The sequence below is a fragment of the Melitaea cinxia genome, chromosome 5 (assembly GCF_905220565.1).
Source record: "Melitaea cinxia chromosome 5, ilMelCinx1.1, whole genome shotgun sequence".
NCBI lineage: Eukaryota > Metazoa > Arthropoda > Insecta > Lepidoptera > Nymphalidae > Melitaea > Melitaea cinxia.
The window spans coordinates 10,116,463-10,134,652 of NC_059398.1; the positions used below are offsets into that span (position 1 = coordinate 10,116,463).

Here is an 18,190-nt window from a genome sequence, read left to right on the forward strand (position 1 = left end):
ACACAAATGTTTATTTATCAAATTCAAAACAATTAATTATTATTTTTATTATATCTTCAGAGTCAGTAATGGTAAAACAAATGGAATAACATTCTTATCCTAAAATTGACATCAACACTGATCGAATTAAACAACAGTAACTATAATATTATCTGCTAGACTACTTAGATTAAGCTAAATAATATAATACCTAAACTTTGGTTGCAATAGAAACATAATTCTAAATCAGCTAAATTGAATTTCGACTCTATAAAATCAAATTTTTACACAAATCAAATGAAAGTATATTTTTTATGTTTAGATATAATCGTACACGAGTTCAGCCCCATTTATATAATATCATTTTCAAAGCAATTATTTATTAGTTGTATTTATTAGTAGTACTTGCATCTCTTGTGACACAATATACTTCTTTTTTTCCTACCTCCGCCGAAATTACGATTTTCGTCCCTGTGAAGTAGGGGAGAGAGTGACACTTTTTTCTTACCTGGGCTGAAAGTTCGATTTTTGCCCCTGTGAATCATGTTGGTAATGTCAGTCAGAGTTACTTACTTAGGACCCTTCTTTTAAGTCGATTCGATCGAAAGCGTGCGATTTTACATTTATAGGGTTTGCTTCAGGAACAGCTTCTAAATTTTCGCAAATGCTAGATGTTTTCCACGGGAGCATACTTCTCCTGGTCCACAACTAAAACACCTGGTTTTTCTAAAAGTAAGTTTTTCGCATTGTTTTGACCAGAGAACTTGGTCCAATAAAAGGGTGCCACTGAAAGGTTAAAAAATTTTCGGCATGCTATTGTCTCTTTGAATAATTTCTTTTTCTTCGACTTTCATAATATGAATGTTCTCCACAAACCTTTCTACTACATTGACAAACTGTTCAAAGGTTCCTATATCATGTCCAAATGTAACTAATTTGTCAGCAGTTCTTTTTAAAACTGCGCCAACACCATCTGGTGCACCCTTACCATGCCCCGCTTTGGTGTAGTTCCAGGTAATTCGTTTGATTTGTGGAAAGTCTTTTTCGAGCTCTGTGATCATGTGAAAAACATACTTTTTCCGGTATTGCGTGGTTGGGGAATCGGAAAGAAAATTCAAAGTATCAATGAATGGATTTGTCTCTACTGTGGTACCTCCGAAACGGAAAGATTTTACTTCTGTCCCAAATTTAAGGGAATAAGTTTCTGAGAAATCAACTTGAAGTAACGCTTTGTTGACTTTCAAATCTTCCTTTAATTTTTTTATGGTCGCGTGCTGGCTTCTAATTGTTTACTCATGCTCGAAAAAAATTTTTTAACAGGTTTTCCAAAATACTAATAACTTAGAACATATATATATATATGTTCGGGGATAACTCCGTCGTTTATGAACCGATTTTGATAATTCTTTTTTGTTGGAAAGGAGATATCCCTAGTTTGGTACCATAATAAGGAAACCAGGATCTAATGATGGGATCTCAGAGAAATCGAGGGAAACTTTCGAAAATCCGCATAACTTTTTACTGGATGTACCGATTTTGATGATTTTTAATTTAATCGAAAGCTGATGTTTATCATGTGGTCACATTTAAATTTCATCGAGATCTGATTACAAATTTTGGAGTAATCTTTGAAAATGCGTATTGACTATTCGTTATTTCAGCAAAATCTGACGAGTGGTTCATAAGTTATTCCTAATAATGCCTATACACCTTCTCATTTTATTAATTGTGTAAATTGTACTCAGCTTTTGTTTTGTTTAGGAACAAATACAGTTATTTAGAACTAGCCGTGCACCGCGGTTTCACCCGCGTCAATTTGAGGAAATTTTTTGTTAAATATTATATAGCCCGTAACCTTCCTCGGTAAATGGACTATCTAACACAAAAAGAATATTTCAATTTGTACCAGTATTTCCTGAGATCAATGCCAATAAACAAACAAACAAACAAATAAACAAACTCTTCAGTTTTATAATATTACTAGCTGTGCCCGCGGCTTCGCCCGCGTTGAAATCAGTTTGTCACAAAGTTTTCCCGGCAAACTTCCAGTCAAACTCTCATCAAAATCGGCTTAGCCGTTCCGTAAACCTTCCTCTTGCCAATGGTGGAGCCCTCTGTCCAATGGTGAAACCGCATGAAAATCCGTTCAGTAGATTTTGAGCGAATCGATCACATACACTTTTGGGGACTTTGTTTTATAATAAACTAACTATTGCCCGCGACTACGTCCGCGTGGTTATGAAGCTATGCATTACTATTAAGATGTTTAAAGCAATTTTTTTTTATTTCAGTCACTTTAAATGCTTATCAAACTGAGTAACTTTTTAAAAGGTACAATTTATTATAATTTAATAGTTATTTTTATAAAATCTCTCTATACACCACATTTTTAGTTTTATTTTCAGGCTGTATATGTTTCATACAAACTATCAACCCCAATTAAACCCCCTTAGCGGTGGAATATCGTAAAATCCGTTCTTAGCGGACGTCTGCTAACTATAATCTACCTCCCTACCAAATTTTGTCTTTGTCCAACCTGGACGGATAAACCATCCAGCGGTTTTTGAATTCTCGTGATGAGTCAGTTAGTGACCTTTCTCTTTTATTTATATAAATTACGATGCATTATTTGGACACCTCCTCACCATCTAAAGAGCATATATTTTAAATTTCAAGTCTCTTACTTCAAAAACATAAGACTTTCATACAAACTTCCGACCCCCGTTTTATCCGCTTAGGAAACGATTTTCGTAAAATCATCAAAATCAATTCAATCATCCTATAAGGAACCTACCTGCCAAATTTTAAGTTTGTAGCTGTTATAGTTCAGGAGATTTCGTGATAAGTGAGTCAATCTACCATCCCCCGTTTTAACCCCAAAAAAGAGTTGCTTTCTAAAGATACATTATTTGGACACCTTCTCACCATCTAAAGAGCGTACATTTTAAATTTCAAGTTCTTACTTCAAAAACATAGGACTTTCATACAAACTTCCAACCCCCGTTTTACCCCCTTAGGGGTAGAATTTCGTAAAACCCGTTCTTAACAAATGTCTACGCCCTATAAGAAGCCTATCTGCCAAATTTCAAGTTTGTAGGTGTTATAGTTTCGGTGATTTCGTGATGAGTGAGTAAAACCTCCATCCCCCGTTTCAAACCCAAAAGGGAGTTGATTTTTAAAGACACATTATTTGGACACCTTCTCATCATCTATAAGGCATACATTTTAAATTTCAAGTCTCTTACTTCAAAAACATGGGACTTTCACACAAACTTCCAACCCCCATTTTACCCCCTTAGGGGTCGAATTTCGTAAAATCCGTTCTTAACGGATGTCTACGCTCTATAAGGAGCCTTCCTGTCAAATTTCAAGTTTGTAGGTGTTATAGTTTCGGAGATTTCGTGATGAGTGAGTCAACCTACCGTTCACCGTTTTAACCCCTAAAGGGAGTTGATTTCTAAAGATACATTATTTGGACACCTTCTCATCATTTATAGAGCATACGTCTTAAATTTCAAGTCTCTTACTTCAAAAACATGGGACTTTCACACAAACTTCCAACCCCCATTTTACCCCCTTAGGGGTCGAATTTCGTAAAATCCGTTCTTAGCGGATGTCTACGCCCTATAACGAGCCTACCTGTCAAATTTCAAGTTTGTAGGTGTTATAGTTTCGGAGATTTCGTGATGAATGAGTGACCTTTCGCTTTTATATATATTATAGATTATATATTATATATATTCAGAAATAAACGTTCATGCATCTCAACTAAAACTAACTTCCATACAAAATGTGAAGCCATAATATGTTTTGTATTCAAGGGCAAAACATACATAGGTACCTACTACGAATAAGACTTATATTTTTGTTACACAGTTTTTTATTTAATCTTGGATCTTTAAAAGGTCACTGATATTCAAACTGTCTGAGATAATTGATAACAAAATTGTTAACAGATTGTAATAAGAAATAAAATAATTCTAAAAATGTGTGGAATTATGTACGATTTTATTTTTGTGTTACCCACATATTAGGAATTCTAAACATTTTTGAATATCATATCAAAAATGTGTGGAATTGTTAGTTAGTTTTACTCCTAGTAGTTACTGTAAGGAACACTCATTGAAATAGTTGATTAATTATTTTACCTGTTACTGTTTTAGCTTTTTAACCGACTTCCAAAAAAGGAGGAGGTCTCAATTCGACTGTTTTTTTTTTTTTTTAATGTATGTTACATCAGAACTTTTGACCGGGTAGACCGATTTCGACAAATTTTGTTTTAATCGAAAGGTGGTGTGTGCCAATTGGTCCCATTTAAATTTATTTGAGATCTAACAACTACTTTTCGAGTTATATCTAATAATGCGTTTTTACTTGACGCTTTTTTCGTCGACCTACGTTGTATTATACCGCATAACTTTCTACTGGATATACCGATTTTGATAATAATTAAGTTCTAGTTTCTGTGATAAAATTAAGCAGATCCAACTCTTTTTTTTTACAACAAATTTTCGGAATAATTGTGTACCTACCACATTGCAAAAACAGTTTTTTTCACTGCCCGAAAGTACTCCAGTAAATTGAACTAAACTGCAATCGTTCGTTGGATCTAAACCTGAAATAATAATAATAATAATAATAATAATTTTTTATTTCAGACAAAGTCCATACAATTAAACAGCAGAATACAAACATAATTAAGAAACAGAGAAAAAACCAAAATAAAACATAGGAAAATAATAAAACATAGGATAATTATATCAAAATACACACAAATATACAATATTTAGTAATCGATTAAATAGAATTCATGTCAATAATTTATTAATGTCAATAATAAGCAAAGTCAACCTATTAAATTAAATAATTAATTAACAAAGAAAAAAAAAAGAAAAATAATAATAATTTTTAATACATTCAGAAATTATTTAAAACACAATACAATGTCAAATACATAAAAGAACAAGAAGTCACCCTTTTCCTATTACTACGCACATCAACCTATGTTGGATCGGACAATCCGTGCGTGAAGCAATCATCTTGAGGATGCCATTGCTGCTGTCTCTCAACCGTCTTAATAATGACCCAACCATTTTACGAATTAGTGCATCGTATCCATCCGTATGAGCTTCGGCAAACATAAGCGACGCGGAGCAATTTGGAGGCAGCCGCAGTAGCATCCTAAAGATGTTGTTATATTGAACACGCAGGACTCTGGCGGCCCGACGGGTATAACTCACCCATAGACTGCTCGCGTACAACGATTGGCAATATGCCTTAAACAAAGTTATTTTTACTGGCACGGAGCATCGAGCGAATCTACGGGCTATCATATTCCCTCGGACCGCCAGAGTCCTACGCTCACGTTCCAGATCCTCGTCGTCGGTCAAACTATCGGTCACAATGTGCCCTAGATACCTAAAACTGTTTACCCGCTGCAGCTCTACATCGTATAATGTAATCGGAGGAGCACAGACTGGCACGTATACACCAGATTTACCCTTGAAAACAAGAATTTTGCTATTTTTAGCGTTATATGTCAGTCCATGCTCCCGCGCATACGATGCACAAATATTTAGCAACCTGCGAATAGCACCCACCGTTGGTCCCAGCAGCACCATATCGTCCGCGTAACTAATATTATTGACACATACGTTGTCGATATAACAACCGGTATGAGTGCTGCTGAGCTCACCGATCAGCTCATTTATGTACAGGTTGAATAACAAAGGAGAGGTCAGTCCGCCCTGCCTGACGCCGCACTCCATACCGTATGGCTCGGATAGAGCCCCATCCCACCTCACCTGGTTCCGCTGCCAGCGATACCATTCCTGAAACAGCGATACTACCTCCACCGGCACACCCGCATCGCCCAGCTTCCCCCAAAGCTTATCATATAGGACAGTGTCAAAGGCTTTTGACAAGTCCAGAAAACACGCGTATATCGGCGTTTTCCTATCCGTATCATACTGTACAGCCTGCTTAAGACACAATATAGCACTTTCAGTAGAAAGCCCACTTCGAAAACCAAACTGAGCTTCATGCAGATCAAACTGAGCTTCATGCATAAACTTAGTCTTTCTGTGAAGATTATTTTCCTACTTCCTGATCATAGACATTTAAAATAAATTGTACCCTAGGTAATTTCGTTTTTCATCATAATCATAATTTCAATGGTTTTAAGTAATGTACTTACCTAGTACATCATTCGTCTATTTTTCTTCCTTTTTTATTGAATTTAAATTACACTTTTAAAACATTACAAAGTACAAACAAAAGTTAAAAATATGACATTTTTTAAATTAATTAGGCCTAAGTATACTTTTACGTTCAATACATAAAAGGTGATTCAATCATGCTCTAAACTCCCTAACATAAAATTAATTTTTCAAATGGGTCAGAGCCAAATTAGCACGTTTAAAATGCAACTTTTGATTTACTGCACTAGTAAACATCAAACCCCAAGACAAAACATTTAGGAAATATAAAATATATATCATTACACATATTTTATACTTCCTAAATTTTACACTCATTGATTTGCGATAAAACTTATAAAATAGTAAGTATAAAATTATTTTAGAAAATTATAAAATCGATTGCTGCATTAGATATTTAGGATTAATAAAACATTAGTATATTTATTTTATTTTATGTTCATATATTGAATTTGAATAACAGAAAGATGCACAGTGTTGACCGCCGTACAGTGAAATATATCTGAACAAAGCCATATCATAAATCAGTTTTACCAATTTCAGAAATAAGCTAGTTTATTATTTTTATTAATAGTTCAATAGTCAGACTTTAATAATTATTATGTAAGAATTAAGTACGTTTTTGGCGTAAATAAATTGTTTTACATTAAGCAATGTTAACCGTTTTACTAATGAGAAAATTCAACATCTTTATTTACAATTTTTAAAAAGATATAGTTAAAAATCTTGAAGAGTAAAGTATTGAGTATTATATATTTTTGAAAATCTCATTTATAGAAGATTTGTAAAAAAAATATTATATGTGTTTACTATGAAACAACACATGGAGAAAAACATAAATATCTGAACTTCGTCGAAGCTTTTAGCACATAGCGACGTTTCCCGATGCTCTGAAATTTATGTTTATTTAGAGCTTAGATACTCTTAAAAACCATATTAAAAAATCAGCTGCACTTATTTGCGCTTAACGAAGATATATGAAAAAATGAGCCTAAGAAAACCATATGCAAAAATTATTAAGGAGCTAGACGAAGAAACTCTAAATCTGCTCAATGATAACGAACTCATTTCAGATCCTGAAGCTCCTAAGATATAAATAATGTAAGCATCAGCTGCAATCAGAAATTGCATTATAAATATTTTAACTAAATATTTACAATGATATTGATATGTTTTATATTTAACGTAATATATCCATACTGTGCCATTCATAATTATTATTCAATACCAGCTGACACTTGCCGCGACTTCGTCCGCGTGGAATAATGTTATATTTGGTTATATCGACTCAACAGCCTAAAAATTAAGTCTCAAACTCCTAGCTCTAAAAATTACGATACTTTCGTACAAATTTTCATCCCCATTTTCAACCCCTTACACCCTCTTTTTCGCATTAAAAAGTAACCTATGTCCTTTCTCGGGCTCTAGACTATTGGTGTACCAAATTTCATTTAAATAAGTTCAGGGTTCGACTCGTCGCCGCACTCACAAGTGTAGCGCTACGGGACTGTCGAGTTTTAATGAATACGAATTTGATATCTCACCGCGGATTCCGCTGTCGAGACACGATCCTTACAGAATAGCACTACTGTAGTAGTTTTGGCGTGAAAGCGCGACAGAAAGAGAGACAGACAGACAGACAGATAGAGTTACTTTCGCATTTATTATATTAGTAAGAATTAGTAATCTTTGTTGTCAAACTAGTTTTAAGAAATATTATATGAAATGTATCGAAATAAAAACACATTTAACTAAATAAATACCTTTTTAACAGATTGTGACTTTTATTTACTTAAAAAAAAAAGAACGCGTGAACCCAGAACAATGAAACTTAATTGATGTGAATCTGTATATATTACTTTATCTTGAAACAAAATTTGATAGCTCTATCTTATAATATTTACGAAGTTATAGATATTTGATCCGAAAAGGACCTAAATATTCCACAGTTCGCCGTAACAATTAAAACGAGAATGAAAGTGGGAATTGAAATTTATTAGATCTATTTCGTAACATAATATAATTTGTGTTTATAACTTAAACACTACATCTTCATTTATAAGCAGCTGTCCTTGCGGTTTTTCAGACACTTCTCCGTTCGAGTAAATAAGTTGACCTCTCAGATAAGTTTGCATTACCTTACCATTTAGCACTCGATACATATATGGACTCAGCTGAAATTGAAAATTATTTTTTAACCGACTTCAATAAAAAGGAGGAGGTTCTCAATTTGACTGTATTTTTAATTTATGTATGTTAACTAAGAACTTTTGACTGATTGGACCAATTTTTTACTTGACTATTTTTTCGTCGATCTCATAACTTTTTGCTGGATGAACCAATTTCCATGATTCTTAATACATCTAAACCATTTTTTTTTTAAATTGAAAGCTGGTGTTTGCCGCACGGTCCTAATTTAAATTTGATTGCGATATAATGAGTACTTTTGAGTTATATCTAATAATGCGCATTAACTTGACTATTTCTTCGTCTACTACGTTGTATTAGTCGATGTAATTGAAGTCAGTTTTTTTTTTTCGTGTGCGAGCAAACACAATAATATAAATTTGGCACTGATAACAGTATCAGTAACAGTAGTGATATCGCAAATATACAATAAAGTATTGATGTTATATGTAAAAAAAATCGTATTAAAATATACCTTCTTATACAAATAACTATAATAATAGTAAGCATATATACAAATAAGTATTTTAAATATTTAAAGTTATTTCATGTACGTGTGTCGTTATTTCTTTCCTCTCTTTAAACTAGTAGGTACATATAAAGAATTGTTCTTATCTAATATTTAAATTAATAAATTTCAAAAGTACGATTATCTTTTATTTCATAATCGTTAATTTAAATGTCATGTAAAAGTGTGAATAATAAAAACATACCTTGTTTTTGTAAGCAATTATATCTGGCGTGACGACAAACGAAGCGTTAGGGTCAAAGAACACGAGGTCAGCATCAAGACCCGGTCTTATCGCTCCTTTTTTGTTCTGCATGCCAATGAGATGTGCTGGACCAGAAGACAAGTAGTGGCTAACTGTGCTAAGGCTGTATCCACGGGCTTTAGCTTCCGTCCAGAACAGAGATAAGCCTGAAATAATTGAATACTAATAATATTATGATTTTATAGACATATTAATAGTATTTCTACATTATTATTTGTAACAGTGCTCCTTGACTAAAGGTCTAAAACTTCTGTTAAAATAGATAAATAGTGTAAAAACTCTTATCTTTAGGCTAACTTACCAAACTGAACAGAGGAAATTCCTCCCCAAGCGGTCATGAAATTGGGTCCCTTTAAGCTAGCGACTGAAGGAGAGTGGTCTGATGCTATTAAATCAAGTCTTTGGTCTCTTATGTAATCCCATAGCTTTTCCTAATGAAAATAATTAAATAAATAAATATCTACACAATACACACACGGTTGTCTGTTCCTTATGTAAGCAACTTAATGCTTGTGTTATAAGTAACAGCCGACTGGTATAGCTTCTTTTTTTTTTCGATAAACATACTTATAAATTTTACATATATAAATATATAAATAAATATTTATATTACACCCAGACTCGGGGTGGAAATCGAACCCACAATCCTCAGAGCAGAAAGCAGGGTCACTACAAACTGCGCCAACGGGCTAGTCAAAACAGTTGTTTTTGTTCTATAGTTTGAATAATGAATTGAGTAATAACTAAAGAAATAAATTATTTTTGCATTTGTATACATTTGACAAATAAAGCACAGCAGCTATTATATAAAAAGTATAAAAATTAGTTTTTCGATGTTTATATTGATCTTCCGAATTAAGACCGATTGTTGCTTTTTGGGTTAGTTAATAATGAAGCAATTTGGCATTATAATGCATTTGACAAGTATAATATATTTTACCTTGTTGGTGAGATTCCTGATAGGCGGTGAGCATTTGAACTCTGTGTGTCCAGGAGGGATTTGCTCAGAGCTAAATGTTAGGTAGTGATGGCAGGTCTCCGCTGTGACACCACCACGCCAACGTGTGGAGCCAGCCTTTATTCTTTCCTCTCGAATCCGTTCCAATATGGGTATAACACCTGCCGCCGACACGTGTACAACGTGGACACGAACACTACAGGGGACAAAGACATAATTAATTGACTCACTATTTATTTTATCTATTTCTTCACAAAATGTCTCTATAATAACGAGTGACAATAATAAAAGTTTTTTTTTTACGAGAAACGTGCTTTATAATATTATATAATACAATATTAGGTACGTAACTTTTAATATATTTATAATATTGTACATTAGCACGGAAGTCGAAGCTGTTCTTATACTAATCCAACTCGTACTTGCCCCGCTATAACTTAAATAATTACTTTTTGCATAATAAGTATCACAAAAAGTATGAGTATAAAAAGAGCAAATTAATTTTTACTTCGTACATCCTTTATTTAAATAAGTTTAAGCAGTCTACTTTTTTAGAAATAACGTTTGCATAGAATGACGTGATTTAGTTACATTTTGTTTACATTATTACACCTCTTCACTTGTAAAAATTAATACCTACTTATTTGCGTTTTTTAGATATCAGTGTTTATCTCTTGTGAAATGCATAAAAAATAACGAGCATTTTCCAAGTCTCACTATGTTCTAAAAATTATCTAGATTCTTATATAGTACATTTCAATTGAGTCTGACTAGATATAATGATAAAATTAATAAACATTTATTTTGGGACGTCGGAAGTATAAATGACTAGGTATCAATTTAATATAAAAAACACTCACTCGTATTTCGGAATATATTTAGCAAGTATAGACGCTGCCTTGAGTTCCATTTCTGGAGGATGAGATGCAAGGTACGTACTGTACAAAATGGGATCTGTAATTTTGTGAAAAATAACTAAATATAGTTAACTAGCTGACCTGGCGAACTTCGTATCACCTTATTTTTTTCTGAAATATAATAATAACATAATATATCAAAATAAAATATAGCCTATCTTTTAAGTTGGATCAAACTGCACACGGTGTGCAAATTTGACTAAAATCGGTTAAGTAGTTTAGGAGTCCATTGAGGACAAACATTGTGACACGAGATTTATATATATTAAGATATCAAAAATTTACCATATGTCTATTTCTTTATCATATTTAACATAGTAAAGATATTGTTAAATATAATAAAGAAATGTATGAAACAATTAACATAAGGTATTACTCGTAGAATATTTACTTACCACAATTATCACAATTTTTACCATCGCCATAGGGTGCCTCGGTATGGAACTGTAAATTAATTACTAAACAGTTAGTCGCCGATATTAATTATTGATTAAGAAACAAAGACTCAAATAATTTATTCTTACGGCTAAAACAATGTCAGATCCATTCAACGTTGTCAGAATAGCGTCAAGTTCAGTTTCTTCAACATTAGGGAACTCCTCAATTCCACTGTCAATTAGGTACCCTTTGAAACCGATCACTCCCGCTTTGATCATATTTAGTAGTTGATTCTAAAATAAACAATATTATAAGTATTCTTCATGATAACTTGAAATTAAAAATCATTTGTTTAAAATAATATACCTCGTTACCAGGAATTATTCCTCCCCAAAATGCAACGTCTATGAAAATCTCCTCTTTCGCCGTCGAAGCTTTTACTTTCAAATTTTCAACTGTCGTGGTCGGTGGGATGGAGTTCCTAAATTGTAAAAATATATACGGTCGAATTGAGTAACCTCCGCCTTTTTTTGAAGTCGGTTAAAAAACACATACCATTTATATAATTTATCATTTCAAATTTAAGTTCTTGATAAGTAGCATTTTATTTTATTTATCAAGTATAATAAGTATTCTGTTATCGTTAACCTTTAATAATATTGCTAATAGTGGCGAGTAAAATTTTACCTTTTCGAATAATTTAATCATCTCTTTTAATTTATTAACAAACTAGCTGTGCTCCGCGGTTCACACGCGTAACTTTCAGGAAAAAACGTAATATAATAATTTTGAACCATTCCTAAGCAACTCGGTGTCGGGCGATTTACACAGGTGTGTTGCGCGACACGGCGCGTCATTTCATTTTACATACATACAAATGAATAAAATTGGAGGGTCTGTTTGTAATATTAAAATAACCGCTTTTTACTAAATGCATAATATGGACGTATACACGGTACATATACCAAAATAACATTTTTCACACTTTTTTGTCTATCTGTTTGTCTGTCTGTCTGTTGGTTCTGATTAATTTTTGAAACGGCTAGACCGATTTTGACAGCAGATATCTGATGTAACAATGAGTAGCTAAGACTACTTTTATTTTAGAAATTCACGTATTTTGTAACTCTGCGAACTGAATTTTTTATTGTAATTCCACGCGTACAAAGTCGCGGGCACTGCTAGTTATATATAAAAGACAAAGTTTATCTTTATAAAATTGCCTTCTTGATTTTTCATTCACAAGAATTCAATGCCTAGCTAATAAAAAAAAAAAAACAATAAAAACATCTTTTAATTTTTTGTAATCATTAATTCGTTGAGTGGTTATTTTAAGACTATGATATCTTCTAAAATATTCATTGCAATCAAAGGATCTCAAAAAAATTTTTTTTTCAAACTTTGAAATACTCGTGATGAGCAACTTATTTATTTGGATAAGGATTTATAATATGTCTATAAAACCACCTTCGCAAATAATACATTATTTTAGAAGAAACTTGATTACCATAAAAGACGTCACAATGAGTTAATCTAAATAGACAAGAGACATAGCCTAGCCTCGCCCTAGGCAATAGACTTCTTCGGTAAATGGACTATCCAACACAAAAAGTATTTTTCAATTCGAACAAGTACTTCCTGACATTAGCGCGTTTAAACAAACAAACTTTTCCACTTTATAATACTTATTAGTATAGATACGAAGAAAATAATAAAGTAGATAAGTTTCCAATGACCTTAGACTGAAAACAAGTTTTTTATTTCGAACTCTATCCTTCTTTTTATTGTTTTTTTTTTTTTTTTTTAGATTAATGCGTTTTAAATTTAAATCATAGAAAAGAAATATTATGTATCAAAAACTAAAACATTATAACATATTATTATAGTATCAGTAAGACATCTGTTATCACACATACGTGGTCACAGTAGTTGGCTCTTTAGCTAATTTTATATTTTTTCGTTTTTCGTTATTGTTTTTGTTTATTCCCAATTTTTTTTAATTCGATGATATAGGTACGCACGTAAAATCGTTGTGCTGTAACTAAAGTGGCGTCTTGCGTCGATTTGTTACTGTTAATCGTTAAAAAAAACGTTAGATTTCTTACAAAGGCATATCGACAAGAGTGGTGATCCCGCCTACAGCAGCGGCTTTGGTAGCCGTAGCAAACCCTTCCCATTCTGTACGACCAGGCTCATTGACGTGGACATGTGAATCCACTGCTCCTGCCATTAACGCCCATCTTCCTCCGTCTATTACCTTAGGTGAACAAGCAAAGTTAAAAATGCTTAAAACAATTTATGAATAACGTTTAGAGCTACTGGAGCAGAGCGTTATCGTAATTTTATTCCATTGGATTAATTATTATTATTGTACACTTCTAAAGTGTAAAAATACATTTTATTTTTCAAACAATGTACATTTTTGACTAAAATTATAATTCTAACCGTTCCAACTTTGTCTTAGGAAAACATTAAGTTGCTATTATTTTTAAGAAATTACTAAATAATAACATAATTAAATGTAACAGTACAGTACAGCTGTTCAGTAACAACTAATTTAGTCTCCGTTTATTTACCTGAAGTGTGGCATCGTTTTCTAGGGAAAGATCTTTCAGAGTATCTCGCGTATAAACTCCAGAGATAATTCCGTCCTCGTCCACTAATACACCACCATCGAATTCTTTACCGTCTGCTACTACATGACGACTGAGAAATAATTGTCTGTCCTTCTTTTTTTCTCGGTTTAAACCCCTACATGAAATATCTGTCACTAAATTTTAAAAGAAAATAAATTAATTAAATACATTTAAGTTACATTGAAATTAATGGTATTTAAAACCGTAATAAATTTAAATACCTAAAAGTGTAACTAAAAGGAAAAAATATAACGCCGACATATTTATCGACGTTGATTTCTAACCGCGCTCTTTATCTCACTGAAGGTTCGCGACAAAACTTGGTATATATTTGTAAACGAAACGTTTCCTTAATTTACACTGACGCTCATGATTATTGTTGCACACGTGCTATAAACGTTTATATATTATGATATGAACCTACTTTTTCGATATCTTTATATATCTTACGGCCATGACCCCAGAACATTTTTGGTGTTATATCATTTAAGATATAATATACGTGTGTATACATATTTCGTCCGTGCGTGTGTTTGTCACTGAAGTCCTACTAAACGGCTGAACCGATTTGGTAATTGTGTTGTATATTTCTATGGGTTCATGGATGGTTTGAAAATACAATTGGTCCCGGTAGGTGGCGCTGCTATCGGTATGTCAGCAATCAAATTCGGTAGCTGTATTCCAGATAGGACAACGTCTGACGGGTCCACTAGTATATAAATATAGGTATATATTTTATTATACAAAATCTGTCACATCACATACATAACTGCTACACAAAGGTCATTCTTTATCAAAATATAGATTATTGTCCAAATGATAATAAGTAAATAATAAAAAATGGAAGTGCTTAATTTTAAAACCATTTTTATCATATTATTATTACATCATAAATATCAAAATAAAGAAGTTATGTAAGCATTTAACGGTGTGACAAAAATAATTGTTGAAATATGCTACTAATATTTATTCATTCACTAAAATGACGCATCATACGTAATGTACGTTTTGTAAGTGTATTGGTAAAATTCTATCAAATTCTCCAAAATTTAATTTACTACTGCAAATAAATTATTATCACCCTATGCTATAATATAATATGCTATGCTAATAATATTGATATATCACGATTTTTTACCTTGTTCGTAAAACCCTTCCTCAAGAAAAAAAAAACATGAATCTTATTATTATTCTCTTTACTACGTATTAGATGTCTAGTGCAGTGTAATTGTGAGTTTATTTGGTCTTCAGAATTTAATGAAAACATTTTCTACTGTCCGTAAACTCGAAACCATATCGACTTTTTTATACAAGTGTGTGACTTCTTACAAAATATATGACGCAAAAAATTACATCAAAAAATTAGATTTTTTTGAAACAATAGTTGAGTTAACTAGGCGTCTCTCGCAGACTGATCAGCGAAGAAAGTCACTACTAAACTTCAGACGCTTAGCATTAATTAGTCTATACCTATATAATAAACTTGGTACTAGTAATTTTGTAAAGACTTTCGCAGGGCCGGACCGTGAGCTTAGGGGGCACTGGGCTAATATTACTTAGGGCAATTTACCCACCTAATTTGATCACGATTGAGATGAATGTGTAATAGCAGTCGAACATTTAAACTGTCAGTTCGAAGTACCAACACCTAAACGTAAACTTGAATTAAATGAATTGAAAGGGTTTGATTAATCGTAGGATTCGCAGGGCTGCAAACCATACGATCTGTTTAATTTAATAAAATTATAGATTCTTTCGCATTATCATCTATTTTTGTCTTTGATTTGACTTAGCTGGGGGTCCCTTGAACCCACGAAACCCTGGGCTAAAGCCAAAAAAGCCCAGGCCCTTATCAAGAAAATATATAACCGTTCGGATTTATCATATAAGCTGTACCTACCTAAATTAGTATAGTATACTGTCTTGACTAGTCAAGTAGCCTTTGACATTTTCTTGTCCTTGTCTACTATCAGTAACACATTTGTTTTTCAATAATAAAAAATTATTAAATCTTATATAGTTTGTTTGTTTGTTCCTTAAAGTGTAACTTTTTTATATAGTAATAAACAAACTCTTTAACTATACAATATCATTATAAGTACAGATATATTTAAGATGATAAATATATTACTATTCATAACACATTAGATATTCATTCGTACAATGTTTTTTTTTTTTTGTGTTGCATTCGTTACATGTTGTCATTTTTGGGAAGATTTATTACTAAGAAAGAACACTTTTATGTTTACTATTGTCAAAACTGCCACACATATCGCCATTAGTTATACACCAAACAAAGAGTTCACATAAGCACATATACTTTTGTTATGTATATTCAGTAAACGAACAAAAGAATTAAATTTTCATCTATTAAATATTTTTAGCTACTACAGCAGATTAGCTATTGGAGCAGCATAGCTACAATGCCAGTTAATCAGATATACGAAGTAGGAACAGAGAAAAAGTGAACTGTTGGCTCTAGGTTCTCGCAATCAACGTATGAAATGTAACTATAATATAATTTTCTTACAATTTTATATGAAATTTTGGTAGTGGTATTGATACGATACACGTACCTTTTCCCTAAAAGCCGAACTTAAAAAGCCGACCGATGGCGGAATAACCATCCAACTGTTGGCTTTCAAATAAACAGGCCGAAGACTGGGCAACAGCATCTTCGGTACGACAAAGCCAGCCCTGCGGTCACCAACCCGCCTGTCCAGCGTGGTGACTACGGGCAACACATACGAGGTCACGCCATTTTTGGCGCCAACCTGTGGAGGCCTATGTCCAGCAGTGGACTGCGATAGGCCGATGACCCAACAATACTTTTCAATAAGTTTTCAAGATTTCATCATTCATTTCTTATATTTACCATTACTTATATATATGACAGCATATAGTTTTTCTGAATTATTGTCATGGCTCTTAAGTTAGATTTTTGTTAGAATTTTAAGACTAAATTATGTAATGAATTTGTTGAAGTTGAAGTTGGTCACAACTTGTCCAGTCAAAAGTACTTTTGACTGATTTCGCTAGTCAATAGTACTTTTGACTGGTTAAGAGTTCTGACTGCAACATATACATATCTATATTTACATGTCTCAGTATATTACTCGAGATGACGAGAAAACTTTACCCGTGAAGTTTTCCTTCACTAGCCAGATCGTGTGGTACATATAAATTTAACGTAAACACATATTATAAACGTTAAATCCATTATCTTCATTCTTTGTCTTTGTTTGACGAAATCTTTCTCGAACTTTAACAAATATTAGTTGATAGCATGCATATTTTTATTTTTTATCATTAAGTACTTTAACGAAGAGTACTTATTTTAAAGAAAAGATAGAACATTAATTTTTTTCGGCTTGATAAATTAGTGTATTTCAGCTAACATTAGGTACATGTAGGTTAAACATTTAGATCTTATAATAATAGATATGATGATAAATCCTTATGTTATCCAGCTTGCTCGTAAACGTCTTCTTTTTTATCTTAAGAACAGATAAAATACTAAATTGGAGTAAAATGAAGGTCTTTAACTTGGTATCGTTTCATCTAAACTGCCTATATCATTGATATGATTGCGATGTGCTTATAAACTGGAAAAGAATCGGTTAGAAATTATGATATAGATTAAATTAGAGAATATTTAATGTCACATAAAATAAAAGACAAAACTTTTTTATTTATTTTTGATAGTTGTATAAAATATTGTACTGTGTGGCTACGGTACTAAAGAATATAGCCACCCCCTCTCTTCCCGTGGGTGTCGTAAGAGGCGACTAAGGGATAACACAATTCCACTACCACCTTGGAACTTAAAAAGCCGACCGGTGGCGGGATAACCATCCAACTGCTGGCTTTGAAATACACAGACCGAAGACGGGCAGCAGCATCTTCGGTGCGACAAAGCCAGCCCTGCGGTCACCAACCCGCCTGCCCAGCGTGGTGACTATGGGCAAAACACATGAGTTCACGTTATTTTTGGCGTAAACTTGTGGAGGCCTATGTCCAGCAATGGACTGTATAGGCTGTAATGATGATTATGATAAAAGAACTGAAAATGTAAAATATTGGTGTTTTTGAATTCAAGTACTTAGTAATAAAAAACTCTATCAATCAAGTGTATTCATAAATT

General features: G+C 32.7%; 1 protein-coding gene across 1 annotated transcript; it reads right to left on the minus strand.

Annotated features, from left to right (window-relative positions):
- Positions 1-8,173: 8,173 nt before the first annotated feature.
- Positions 8,174-14,352, minus strand: LOC123654030 (allantoinase-like). Its single transcript, XM_045589994.1, has 11 exons — positions 14,268-14,352; positions 13,987-14,180; positions 13,516-13,667; positions 11,777-11,891; positions 11,557-11,703; positions 11,428-11,476; positions 10,976-11,069; positions 10,098-10,311; positions 9,459-9,588; positions 9,098-9,303; positions 8,174-8,371 (listed from the first exon to the last, which is right to left on the minus strand). Exons 1-11 carry the CDS (start codon positions 14,305-14,307, stop codon positions 8,228-8,230), a joined length of 1,485 nt encoding a protein of 494 aa, XP_045445950.1. The 5' UTR covers positions 14,308-14,352; the 3' UTR covers positions 8,174-8,227.
- Positions 14,353-18,190: the final 3,838 nt, after the last annotated feature.

Excerpts from the sequence above, each read along its gene's own strand:
- LOC123654030 (XM_045589994.1), bottom strand. The coding sequence starts at position 14,307 with ATGTCGGCGTTATATTTTTTCCTTTTAGTTACACTTTTAG. Across the intron at positions 11,704-11,776 it reads GAATAATTCCTGGTAACGAG|AATCAACTACTAAATATGAT; the intron begins GTATATTATTTT and ends TGTTTATTTTAG. Across the intron at positions 8,372-9,097 it reads TAATTGCTTACAAAAACAAG|CTGAGTCCATATATGTATCG; the intron begins GTATGTTTTTAT and ends TTTCAATTTCAG.